A 13,137-nucleotide genomic window follows, 5' to 3' on the forward strand; every position below is an offset into this window, starting at 1 on the left:
TTTGTGGATACTCTTAGGTTTAGGTAAAAGTTTATTGAAGACAATACAAAATATTCTTCTTAAGAGTGGCAAAGCAAATACCATACATTTTCCTGGCTATGCGTACATTTCCACAGGATGAGGAGGGACACCTCTAATGCTTGTTGGAATGGTAGAAACTAGGAAGATGATAATGGTAGAACTGGCTCTCTGGGACCCTCTCTTCCAAGATGACAAAGAAAAGAGGGAACAACAGTTGTGCCAAAAGAGGCCATAGCCATGTGCAGTCTATTCGTTGCACTAGCTGCTCCCGATGCCTTCCCAAGACCAAGGCCTTTAAGAAGTTCGTCACTGGAAGCAGTAGAGGCCACAGCCTTTAGGAACATTTCCGAAGTGAGGGTCTTTTTTTTTTTTAATATATTTTATTGATTTTTTTTACAGAGAGGAAGAGAGAGGGATAGAGAGTTAGAAACATCGATGAGAGAGAAACATCTATCAATCAGCTGCCTCCTGCACACCCCCTACTGGGGATGTGCCCGCAACCAAGGTACATGCCCTTAACCGGAATCGAACCTGGGACCCTTCAGTCCGCAGGCCGACGCTCTATCCACTGAGCCAAACCGGTTTCGGCCGAAGTGAGGGTCTTGATGTCTCTGCCATCACAGCAAGGAGTCAGGTTCCATTCTCACTATGTCAGAAGGACCGAACACCCCCACCCAAGTCAGACCTGTGGGGGCTGCTCCAGGACCCCCACCAAAGCCCATGTAAGGAGCTAAGTCCTTAAGGACTGAAGAAACATTACCTGGAAAAAATTAAATGGAAATTGTACTTTACAAAAGAATGATAGAACTGAACCAGAGGCAAGTCTTCTGAGATACACTCCATAGTGAGGTGATAAAGGGAAGGTAGAAGACTAAAAGAAAGTAATGTGAAATTTAAAGATAAGGTGAAAGAAACTTGAGTAAAACATTTAGTACAAACAATGAAAAACTATAAGAACTAAAACCATTTAAGAAGTTGTGACTTTTTATATGATATTAAAATAGATTTTTTCTTCAACTATGTGAGAATGAGATTTTAAAGAGAAGAAAATCAAAGAAAATGGAATAGCAGGAAGCTTAAAGAATGGACATATGAGGTTGAATAGAATGGAAATTGAAATAAATTTGTCAGCAGAGAGCAAGGCAATTGAGAGTCCTAAAACTATTCTGAGAAATGAACAAGGCAGAATAGACCCATGTAGAAACAAGAAAATGTGTGTGAGGATGAAGGAGGGAACAAAACTGAGATATTTGTGGGTCTGTGTTTTGCTGCATTAATGTCTGTGATACAATTAGTCAAGTGCGTGGACTTCTGAATTGTGGCAAGACATTTGATTGCTAGTCATGAGATTTATCTTTACAAGCACAATTTGGTTCAGAAAAAACAAACAAACTGCCAACCTTTAGGCAAAACCAAACCAACTCATCTTTCCAGGTGGATTACACGGGACACACTTCCTTATCGCCACCTTCAATACTCAAATACCCACACAATTTAAATCTTGAGACCAATTTCTTCATCTTTACAATAAAGAAATTGGATTAGGTTCTATTTTCTCTTTTTAAAAATACAAGTAGATTATTATAAAAATAATTTGTGATTATAGGTAGAAAAAAAAGTTTAAAATAAGTGATTGCCCACATACTAAATTGGAAATAATTATACATATTTTTATACATACCCATTCAGATATGCTAGTCATATGTGTAAATATACACTTTTCTATATATTTTTTTAAATATATTTTATTGATTTTTTACAGAGAGGAAGAGAGAGAGAGAGAGAGTTAGAAACATCGATGAGAGAGAAACATCGATCAGCTGCCTCCTGCACACCCCCCACCGGGGATGTGCCCGCAGCCAAGGCACATGCCCCTGACCGGAATCGAACCTGGGACCCTTCAGTCCGCAGGCCGACGCTCTATCCACTGAGCCAAACCTGTTTCGGCCACTTTTCTATATTTTTAAATCATGTTTTATTTCTGTTTGATAATATATTCTACTTCAAATGTTAAAAATCTTTATGAAAAATAACATCTTCTAGTATCTTTTTTCCTGCTATGTCATAAATTATATAATTTACTTCTAATTAATTGATTTAACATTTTGTTTTCTGCTTTATGAATAATTCTGTGATGACCTCTGAACATTTACTCAATTATTCTCTCTCTCTCTTTTTTTTAAAAAGGGCAATGACTAATAAGAGATATGGAGTTTCTTTTTTCAATATATATTTTTGTTGATTTCAGAGAGTAAGGGAAAGGGAGAGAGTAGAAAACATCAATGATGAGAACCATTGATCAGCTGTCTCAAGCCTGCAACCCAGCCATGTTCCCATGGGAATCAAACCATGACCTCCTGGTTCATGGGTCCATGCTCAACCACTGAGCTACTCCAGCCGGGTTTTGAATTATTTCCTGCAAATAAAATTTCTGTTTCAAAAGATACACATATTCTAAATTTTAGTATGTATGAATTTTGAATCATTTGATCAAATTCCCTTGGAATTTTGATTGGGATCTCATCAAATTTATAATTGGGTTAAGAGGAATTCATTCATTGGCTCCTTTATCAGGTATGTACTGAGTATCTCCTATGGGCCAGGCACTAGAAGCGTGTGGTCAACCCAAAGAGCTTGTCATGATGGCATGTTTGCATGAAAGAGACATTAAGTCAGGATGTGCTGCGTGCTCTGAACAAAAGGTAAAGCAGAGAAAGAGACAAATGGTGACGAGGTAATGTTGTGTGTAGGATGATGTGAAGGTTTGTGGGATCGAGGTGATAGTTGAGGCTGCTTTGGGAATATGCATAGATGACCAGCAAAATGTAAACATCCCAGCTGAGCCCCCATTTTGGGCTCTGGTTCCAAAGTGCTCTAGGTGGCTCCCGATTTGAGAAAGTGTATCCAGCCTCATTATAATTTTTTTTTAAGTCCTCACCCAAGGATATTTTTCCATTGATTTTTAGAGAGAGGGAAAGACAGAAATATCGATGTGAGAGAAACACATCAATTGGTTGCCTCCTGCACATGCTCTGACCAGGGCCCGGGCCTGGGAGGAGCTTGCAACCTAGGTACGTGCCCTTGACTAGAATCGAACCTGGGGCCCTTCTGTTCACAGGCCGATGCTCTATCCACTGAGCAAAACTGGCAAGAGTTCCAGCCTCATTCTTTATAGAAGGACAAAGCACCCAGTCCCTGGCCACTCTGGAACCCTTACCATGAATTAACCTTTCATTGTGGTGCCTATTCTTACTTCACTGCTGTTGCTCCAGTGTGTCCTCTTCCTGTAACAAACCTTAGGCAGCAGATGTTCTTGTTTACCTGGCCCTTAGTTATACAAGGGCACTGTGCACTGTTTACTTCCAAATTCTAAATGGGCCACGTGACCTGCAACGGAGCCATCCTCCTGTCTGCCCAGTTCGTGATCCCACACACTGAATGGGTCTCTCCCAAGCATCATTGTGTTGCCCAGGAAACAATTGCTTCTTGCGCTTCCCTTGAGATTTAGGGCATTTGAGTTGACTCTCCTATAAGCACCATCCCAGCCCCCAGCACACTGCAAGAACTTGGCTCTTATATTTTCATCATGCTGCTCCCACACTGAATGGAGGACAAGAGACCAAAGGGCTTAGAACCTGTAGTGTTGGAAGGTCATTACATGGTACTGAACCAAGAATTATGACAAAGATAGTGTGAAGGGGCTGCCAGTGATGCAGACACTGAAATTGTCAAAGATGAGAGAGGGACCTAGGGGTCTGTGGATGACCGCTGCCAGCTGGGCTGGTACAATTTGAGAATGTAAGATTCCAAGCGGGAGACATTGGGGAGGAGGGACAGAATAGTCATAGGCATCAAGGAGAAGCCCACCTCCAGGCTCTGGGGCAGGACAGCATGGTGACTCAGCAAAGGAACTCCAGGGTGTGATGACTAGAGGGCCGTGTAATGGCTCCTGGGTGGGTGAGAGCCAATGTGGTCCTGGCCTTGACTGGCACTAGAGTCCCTGATGAAGGCACCATGCATTGGTTCAGTGACATGTCCCAGGTGCTGGGCTTATACATGGAATTCAGAAAATGCACAGTCATTCTCAATGGAATGATAAATGAATGCATGGCCCTCTGGCCCTGAAACTGGGATGAGGCCATTTCTCAGCACACTGTCCTTCACAACATATCCTGGAGCCAAGCCAGGTGTCTGAATATAGGGCAGTCTGCACTAAGTCAAAGTGGATGGGAGGCGGCCAGCTCTGAATTGGGGATCCATACTGAAGACTGGAGGCAGGAGGGGAAAGCAAATTACAAGCCACAGCTAGGGACAAGGCTGAAAGGGACAAAATGGGTTGGGTGGAAGGTGGTCACTTTGTAAACTGAGTCAAGCATTTTGAAGGCATTCTTGTTATGGCAATACCTCCATCGATGGTGGCCGTGATGGACAGTGAAGAGTGGCAGCAGTGACGTCAGCACAGGTGGTTGAGGTGATGTATGGCAGCTGCTGATGAGGCAGCCATAACAGGCTTAGGCAATGGCAGCTATGTCAATAGGTAGTGGCCACCGAAGTGAATGACCACAATGGGGCCACCATCGATATGATCCCAGGAAGTGGCAAGGACTTGAAACTCCAGCCTCCAAAGTAGCCTCGACAAGGTGACGGATGGGGGTTAGTGTATAAAGAGCCCGCACCTTGAGTGGGAAGTATGTGTTCTCAACTGTCCCAGAGAGTAATGCTGCTGTCCACAGTGATAACTGCTTGACCATGTGCCCGAGGTGCTGCTTTCCTTGCCTGTGTCACTGCCCACTGCCCTCTAATGCAGTTTGGGAACATCTCTCAAATCCTTGTCCCCAAGTCTGGTTCTGGGAGAACCCAAGTTAGACAGCGTACCGTGAACCAAGGATTATTCACAAGAGTGACCGTGTTCCCAGCCATAAAGTCTCCACATGTTTCAAAAAAATGGAAATCATATAAAACATGTTTCCATCCCAAATGCAAGATGATTAGAAAAATTCCCATATGTTTAGAAATTAAGAAACACAATTTTAAATTTCTGTATCTGAGATAAATAAAAAAAGCAAAATAGAAAGTCATGCTGTGTGGGAAATTTAAGTGCATGTATTAGAAAAAGACTGAAAATCAGTGAGCTAAACAATCACGTCAAAAAGGCAAAACAACAACAAAAAAACCCATGCCCCAAAAACAAAACATTAAATCCAAAATGAAGGAAATAAAGAGAAGAAAATTAAAAATATAAAAAATAGAGACATCAACAAAGCCAAAACCAGATTCTGTGAAAAGGTTAATAAAATCGAAAGTCCTGTCAGGATGATGAAAAAAAAAAAAAAAGGTACATATAACCAACATCAGAAAGGAAAAAGGGGCTTTCACTAGATTCTGTAGACCTTAAAACAAGAGTTATGATATTCTTAACAAATTTATAGCAATTTGAAAAAGTCCTATCATGTGAAAAACTCTTATAAAAATAGTTCACCAATACCCAGGAATGGAAACTATGAAGTTTTTATGGTAGTTTAAACACAGGAAAAAAGTCTTTCAAGCTAAATGCCATTGAGGTGCTGTCCCCTCCAACCCCCGCCACTCCTGTCTCAGGTCTTGCTTTGACCAATGGTGTGTGGTACAGGTTTAAGGCTTCCAATTGGCTTCCCTGGACCCCTGAGGTCACCACGTGGGGAGTTGATCTAGCCTACTTGAAGATATTCTGAAATGTAGTCTCGGTCTTGTCTTGTCTGTTATCACACTTCTCAGTTACATGGAGCAGAACCCACTCAGCCAAAGTGAAGTTGGTCAAAAATGTGCACAGAAATTGGAGGGATCAGTCTACAACCCAAGGAAACTGGAGCTGGAAACAAAAGCCACCAGATCCCTACAGCCCTTCAGGGACTGCATTGCTCCCTCCACTCTGACCACTTGGACTTACACCTTAGCTCCCAGGCCAACTGCCTTTGTCTTAAAGATCATACCCCCAGGACACAATCTAGCTCATTTTTTTCCAAGCCAGGGCACAAGCCTCAGGTTTCAAATGGCCAGTCTAGTCAGCATTGGCAAGCCACTTCCAATTTCTGGAGATTTGGAGTCACCTCCTGGGGAGCAACAGGTCTGAATGGTAAATCTGGGTGCAGCCCCAGGCATGCAGAGCTCAGCACTCTGGGGTCCCTCTCCTGCAGACCTGCCCTCTAGGGCCTGTGGAATCTGACACCCTGAGGAAACAGGAAGAAGCTGCAGCAGCCACAGCCTGGGTCCACACGGCACTCCCTTCTGTGTGCTGAGTGCTGCTCAGAACTCTTCTGATGGCAGGAGCCGCTCAACCCACAGTGCAGGCCGAAGTGCTAGGTGGTCAGTGCCCACAAAAACAGCCCTCAGTAACAGACGGGAGTTGCCCCTTGGAGAGTGAGGGATGTCCTATGCCGTCTTCTGGAAGTCCCAGAAGGGAATCTAGGACCCTCAAGTGCTGAAGGCAGGAATCAAAGCCTGGTGTACACAGTCTTTATTTATTGAGTCCCGATATCCAGAGACTGGGCCCATATCCAGGGCCCTCAGTATAGCATCTGGTCACTCACTCTTCAGGGCTGGGGGCAGTAAGTGGCCAGTCTCTCCTGTCCAGTTTTCACATGGTCCAGAGTCCTCAGGAGGCAGGAAGTGGCTGTGCCTGTGGAAAAACATCATCTCCCATCATCTGTGCCTGGCCCTGGGGAGATTGTGTAGATAAAGCAGAGGCTGCCTGTAGAGCCCATGAACATGGGACATCGTGAACTGTCACTGGCAGCAAGGAAGGCAGCTTTGCTGCATGCACTGAGCACCTATTGTGTGCCTGGCACTGCTACAGGTACTGGGGACCCAGCACTGGACACAGGCAGGCACAAGTCTCCGACTTGGGAGGGAAAGACAAGTGAACAAAAATATTCCGACTGAATATCTACAAAGAAAACTAGATCAGGGTAGAGAGAGGTGTGTGTGGGAGATGTAAGTGGCACTTTAAACCGTACAGCATACTTTATGAGATGGGGACAGGCTTGTTGCTTATCTCAGGAGGAAAGGAGCAACTGGTCCTCAGATGGGAAGATGGGGTTTTTCCTATTCAGATGCCCCAAAATCTTGGAAAAAAACATCACCAACATATGACAAAGAAACTAGCATGAACAGCATGAGCTTGTTAAGAATATTTCCTGAGAAGAATTAAAAGTCCTTTCTGCTGGCAGTTCTTGGGGCCTGAACTGTTAACTTATCCTGCCTCATGAAAACACAAGACTGAGGTCCAGGTGACAGGGCTTCAGTAAGAACTTTCAGTAAGAAGTTTCAGTAAGAACTTCTCTGAGCCGAAGCCGGTTTGGCTCAGTGGATAGAGCGTTGGCCTGCGGACTCAAGGGTCCCGGGTTCGATTCCGGTCAAGGGCATGTACCTTGGTTGCGGGCACATCCCCAGTGGGGGGTGTGCAGGAGGCAGCTGATCGATGTTTCTCTCTCATCGATGTTTCTAGCTCTCTGCCCCTCTCTCTTCCTCTCTGTAAAAAATCAATAAAATATATTAAAAAAAAAAAAAAAAGAACTTCTCTGAAACAAGCGATGGGAGGACAGTGGTTACAAAGCAGTGGCATGTAAGCCGTAATTAGGGAGTCAGGGACTGTGGGAGCCCGGCATAGGGAGGGGCCATCACAGGTTTTCTGAGGGAGGTGAGCAGGACTAGGTGGCAGTCCAGGTGGAAGGAAACAGCTAGATAAAAGCCTGGCAGCAGGACAGACATGAGGTCGAGTAAGTTCCCATTCCCTGGAGCTGGAACCACAGGACTGGAGGAAGGGGGAGGGCCCATAGGCAGCACCGAGTTGAGACCTGGTCTATGGAAAGGGTTTTAGTAAATCAGAACCCCGTCAGACTCGCTCGCAACACTTGGAGATCATCGCAGAAAATGAATGGTTTGGAAGGACTGAAAGGAGCATGGAGGCCAAGAGAAAGCTTCTCCCCTGGGAGCAAGAAGGGAAGACAGGGCTGCAGAGACAGAGAGGGGCAGATGAGAGTACCAGAAGGGCTGGTGAAGAGGTGATCTTTGCCTTTGGAGCTCACAGTCCCATAAACATCTAAACCAAGTTTCTCAACCTTTTTCCAAAATTGCCCCACTAAGGAGTCTTTTTAGACATTTATTTTAAACTAGAGGCCTGGTGCATGAAATTTGTGTATGGGTAGGGTCCCTAGGCCTGGCCGGCGATCAGGGCTGATCAGTCGTTCTGCTGTTCAGTTGATTTGCATATTAGGCTTTTAGGCTTTTATTATATAGGATTGTGCCCATCCATGAAATTTTTATTTTATTTAAAAAATATATATTTTTTTGTATTGATTTCAGAGAGAGGAAGGGAGGGGGAAAGAGAGACAAAAAACATCAATGATGAGAATCATTGATCAGCTGCCTCCTGCACAGCCCCTACTAGTGATTGAGCCTGCAACCTGGGAATTGAACCGTGACCTCTTGGTTCATGAGTTGATGCTCAACCACTGAGCCACACTGGCCAGGCCCATCCATGAAATTGTAATACCATAGCTATACTGTATCTGTTCAATTACCACATACATTAAAAAGAGTAAGTCCTAAAAACAAATAAATAAAATAAAATATAAATAAATAAATAAAAAGAGTAAGACCTTTTACCCCAACCTCACACCTGCCAGGACAGCTGAGGGGCAGGGTGGAGATTAAACAGTTAGCCTGGGGAAGACAGAAGCTGCCCAAACCTGGGGTTTTGTTCCTTGGTGTGAACGGGAAGCTGTTGAGGAACCATATCAAAGGAGTAATGTGGCCGAAACTGGTTTGGCTCAATGGATAGAGCGTCGGTCTGCGGACTGAAGGGTCCCAGGTTCGATTACAGTCAAGGGCATGTACATTGGTTGTGGGCACATCCCGGTAGGGGGTGTGCAGGAGACAGCTGGTCGATGTTTCTCTCTCATCGATGTTTCTAGCTCTCTGCCCCTCTCTCTTCCTCTCTGTAAAAAATCAATAAAAAATATTAAAAAAAAAATTAAAAAAAAATAAAAAATCAATAAAATATATTTTAAAAAAAACAAAACAAAACAAAGGAGTAATGTGACCAGTTCTCAGTTCTCAAGTGCTCTCTGGCCATTGTGTGGAGGCAGGTACTGTGGGGGTTCACAGAGGCCAGGGGGACTATAGGACAGGTGTCCTGGAGGGCAGGTGGCTGAACTAAAGCAGGGGCTATGGATGGGGCAAGAGGTAAGAGTGTTGTGGATTCTGGATGCATGTGAAGGTCAGTCCTGGGAGGGTTGGTCTGAGGATGACTTCAGGTCTTTACCTGCACAGTTGCAGGTGGGTTCGCTGGCTGCACCTGCTCAGCGCACTGCAGGAAGCGGTGCATCTGCTCCGCACAGTTGCCCGTGGCTGCCTCATTCTGCCGAAGACACTCCTCAAAGGCCTCAAAGGGCTCTGCACAGGCCTGGCGGATCTGACGGATGACTGGGCTGCAGGGAGGGCACCTCAAGCTCGACTTTCCTGGCACTACCCCACCCCACTGTCCACTCCCCACCCAATGGCCCCACCTCTGGTACTTCCTTGTCCCCCGAATTACCCACTCCTGCACTGGCTCCCCCCACTGCCCACCCCCGTGCTGCCTGCCCCTGCACTGCCCCTCCTCCACTCCCAGCCCCCTCCGAACTGCCCAGTCCGTGACTGTCCCGCACTCACTGGTTAGAGGTGCATCGAGCGATGCTCATTTTGAGGTGGTGACAGTCCCGTTGCCAGGACTCTGGCTTGGCAGCCACACACTGGCCATACTGGTCCAGCTCCCGGCCGCAGTGGCGGGCAGTAACCTCCAGCGCCGCCTGCCTGCGGGACACGCCGGCGGGACATGCGGGAGGGGTGGAGGGTGTGGGGTGGGTCCCTGAGTCTGACGGTCCCACAGCAGGGCCCGCGGGGTGCCGGGCTGTGGAGCGGGCCAGGGGCTTCGGGATTGGTGGTGAGGGTCCTTAAACAGATCTGGTCACCCTAATGGCGGTTGGCGTCTGGGCAGAGGGTCCTGGAGCCCAACCACCCCCCTATGGGGCCTTAGAAGTAGGACCCAGAGCTCTGGGAGGGCATGGGAGCCACAGGTGGGTGTGGGGTGGGGTCCAATGAATGGTCTCCCAACCAGTCTTAGAGCGGAGGCCTGAGGACAGCTAGGCTCTCATGGGTCACAGGGTCCTCGGAGCATGATCTGTAAGCGCCAAGTAGGGCTGGGGCCCGGGTTGGTCTGGGAGAAGGGGTTCTATGTACAGGTGAACTCTAGAGAAAGGTCTGGAGAGCGGGGCAGTGTCTGCCGGCCTGAAGGTCTGGGGGCCGGGGTAGATGCGTAGGAGTCAAGAGAGAAGGTGGGGTGACACGGGGCGGAACGTGGGGCTCCAAGGCCGGGCCGGGCCTGGAGTCCTGCGAGCTGCCTGGGTGTGAGAGTCCTCGGTTCCCAGGAGAAGGGGAGCGGGGCTTGGACGCGCGGGGAAGGGTGACGGCGCAGAGTCCGGAGGGTCGGAGGTTCAAGGAACAGAGGCCACCCCTCCTCCCGGATCCCGGCGTAGGTCCGGGTCACAGACAAGGAGAAGGTGTGCGCGGTAGGTAAAGGGAAGGTGCTCCTGCTACTCACATGTCCAGGCAGGTGCCAGGAGAATCAGTCCGGAGGAGCGCCCCGCCTTTTCCGGTGTCAGGTTGTCATGGCGGCGTCCTCCCTGCCTTGTTTATTCCGTTCACACCTCGGCCAAGCGGCCCTATTGCTTTTTGCGCCAATCCGTCAAAGCGACGCCCTACCTCTGCTTCCGCCCCGACCTGCCATGGCGGAGCTCTGCCTCTGCTTCCTGCCCTGGCCAGCAATGGCGGCGCCCTGCTAGCCACTTCCGACTCCGGCCCGCTCGGTGGCCACAACCCTATTTCCGGCTTTCCCAGGCGACCTCCAGACTGCACCGGAAGTAAATAAGGGAAAGTACGGCGGTGCCCCGGCACCTAGGAAAGAGTGGCGCTCAGCGGTGCGAGTCCCTGTAGGGCCGGACCGACCGGAAAACTAGTGTCCCGCGCCTGCCCTTTGCTGCCGACCCTCAACTCAGGCCGCCCGCGGCTCGGCTGGCTGCCGGGTGCTGTCGGCCTTGGCCTTACGCAGTCGGTCCTCTCGGAGCGCTGGCTCGGGCGCCGGCGGTGGAGCCGGCGGGAAGGGGCGTCGCCCCAGAGCCGGGCCGGGTCTGCGCTCCCTGCGTGCGTGAACCCTGCTGCAGCTGAGCGCACGTGAGGTCCCACCTGGCTCCTCTGCAATCCCTCCCGGTGCGGTGAGGCTTCCGGGGAGCCAGGTGGGGCTGGACCCGCGGCTCTGCGGTGGGCGGCTGGGCCTGTGTTCCAGTGGGGGCGCCGTCCCGCCGGGAGCACGCAGAAAGCCCCCTGGCTCTGGCCAAAGGAACACACGCGTGTCAGAGACAGGCTGCCTATGAGTCAGACAGCCGGAGCCTCGACCTGCTCGTCTCTGAAACTGGGGAGTGACAGTGACACCTCCCCACGGGCAGAGACTTCGCCAGTGCAGGAGCTGTTCCCGAGCTGACACCTGAGCCGGCCCCGTGACACAGATTTGGAGCCACGCGCACCGAAGGAAAACCTTTCACCCTCCCCCACGTTCTCCTTCCCGCAAAACCTTCCAGGTGGCCTTTCGTGAGAGGACAGGGGGAAGAACACAGGACTCTTCTCTGTGACCTCAAATGTGCACCGAGTCCTCAGATGTCCCCACTGCCCCCACATCCTGTCCCTGAATCTCATCCCGAAGTCCAGTTCACGTGCGCCCCACGGAAGGCATATGGCTGGGCTTGAAAGTAGGTTCCCTGAAGACCCAGCAGGGGAAACTGCCTTGGGAGAGGGTGACACGTGAGCCCCCAGACTTCTGGCTGCCTTTTGGGCTGTGGCTCTCTGGAGATCGAGTGTAAGGGAGACGTAGGTTTCCGGGGTTTGGGGTGAAGCAGATCTGATTGTCTCCTGGTCACTGGTGGGTCCCCACCCAGTCTGAGGCAGGCAGAGAAATAGTGGACTGAATTCGCACAGGTTTGCTCTGAGGATAAGATGACACCCAGGCATCCCCTCCTATGGTATCTACTAAGTGCCACATATGTGCCAGGAGCTGTTTTAACTACTAGGGCAGTGATGGGCAACCTTTTGAGCTTGGTGTGTCAAACTTCACCAAAAAACTGAGCATAACTCGGGTAGTGTGTCACTTTGAGGAAAAAACTAACTCCAAGACTCTAGTCGCAAATGTTTCATCCTCAGGAGCAGCAAATGTTTCATCCTCGGCATGCGGCCGCGTGTCATCAGAAATGGCTACGCGTGTCAGTGCTGACACGCGTGTCATAGATTCGCCATCACTGTCTAGGGAAACAGCATAGACTAAAGCAGTAAAAAAATGTATACTGTTAAAAAGTGATTAAAGAAGGCAACTTGGGTTGCCTTCCACTTCATGAGGTGTTACATAAGTGAAACATTATGAAGTGGACAGTCTGCATTCAGATAACTGTAAATGGATGGAAGGAAGGAAGCTAATACAGGATAAAGTGGAAAATGCTTGATTGCTGGGCCATACTGCCAACCTTGTTTGGGCTTGGCATTTGGGGATAGACTCGTTTTTTTGGGGTCAAGCAGAGCAACAGGGACACGAAAGTGATCTGAGTTTTGGTTTGCTGTCTTGGCACTAGGAAGAAATATCACCCTGGAGCTGAACATTCTAGTGGAGGGATAGACAACTACCAAAATAAATAAGAAAGACACACTAGGAGAGTGATCATTCTGGGAAGGGAATGAGAAGTGTTGGGAGAGTGACAAGAGGTGTGATGTGATTTACAATAAATATATATTTGGTCTTCATCCACTGGTCCTGACACAAGTCTCCTAAAGTCCTTGGAATTTCACATGTGATGAGAGCAACAGAGGTGGGTCTTTTGTTGTCATTGAGGTGACTTTTGGATCTCACTGAAGATGGAGGCTGGTCTCCAGAACCAGCCTTGTGACTAGAGGGTTGGAACTTTCAGTCTCACCCCCCTGGCATCAGGGAGGGGAGAGGGGCTGGAAGTGGTGTAATCAACCCCACCTAAGTAATGAAGCCTCCATAGAAACCCCAAGTAG

General features: G+C 48.6%; 1 protein-coding gene across 1 annotated transcript; it reads right to left on the bottom strand.

The window, feature by feature from the left end:
* Nucleotides 1–1,999: 1,999 nt before the first annotated feature.
* On the bottom strand, nt 2,000–10,854 carry CHCHD5 (coiled-coil-helix-coiled-coil-helix domain containing 5). The gene is made up of 4 exons (XM_079792433.1): nt 10,640–10,854; nt 9,712–9,852; nt 9,323–9,488; nt 2,000–6,676 (listed from the first exon to the last, which is right to left on the bottom strand). Coding segments are annotated over exons 1-4 (333 nt in total). The 5' UTR covers nt 10,642–10,854; the 3' UTR covers nt 2,000–6,652.
* Nucleotides 10,855–13,137: the final 2,283 nt, after the last annotated feature.

This window comes from Cnephaeus nilssonii (assembly GCF_951640355.1).
Source record: "Cnephaeus nilssonii genome assembly, chromosome: 15".
Lineage (NCBI taxonomy): Eukaryota > Metazoa > Chordata > Mammalia > Chiroptera > Vespertilionidae > Cnephaeus > Cnephaeus nilssonii.

Coding starts and splice junctions, on each gene's coding strand:
- CHCHD5 (XM_079792433.1), bottom strand. Junction 9,489..9,711: donor GCTCGATGCACCTCTAACCA/GTGAGTGCGGGA, acceptor CCCTCCCTGCAG/CCCAGTCATCCGTCAGATCC. Junction 6,677..9,322: donor ACCCACCTGCAACTGTGCAG/GTAAAGACCTGA, acceptor GTTTTTCCACAG/GCACAGCCACTTCCTGCCTC.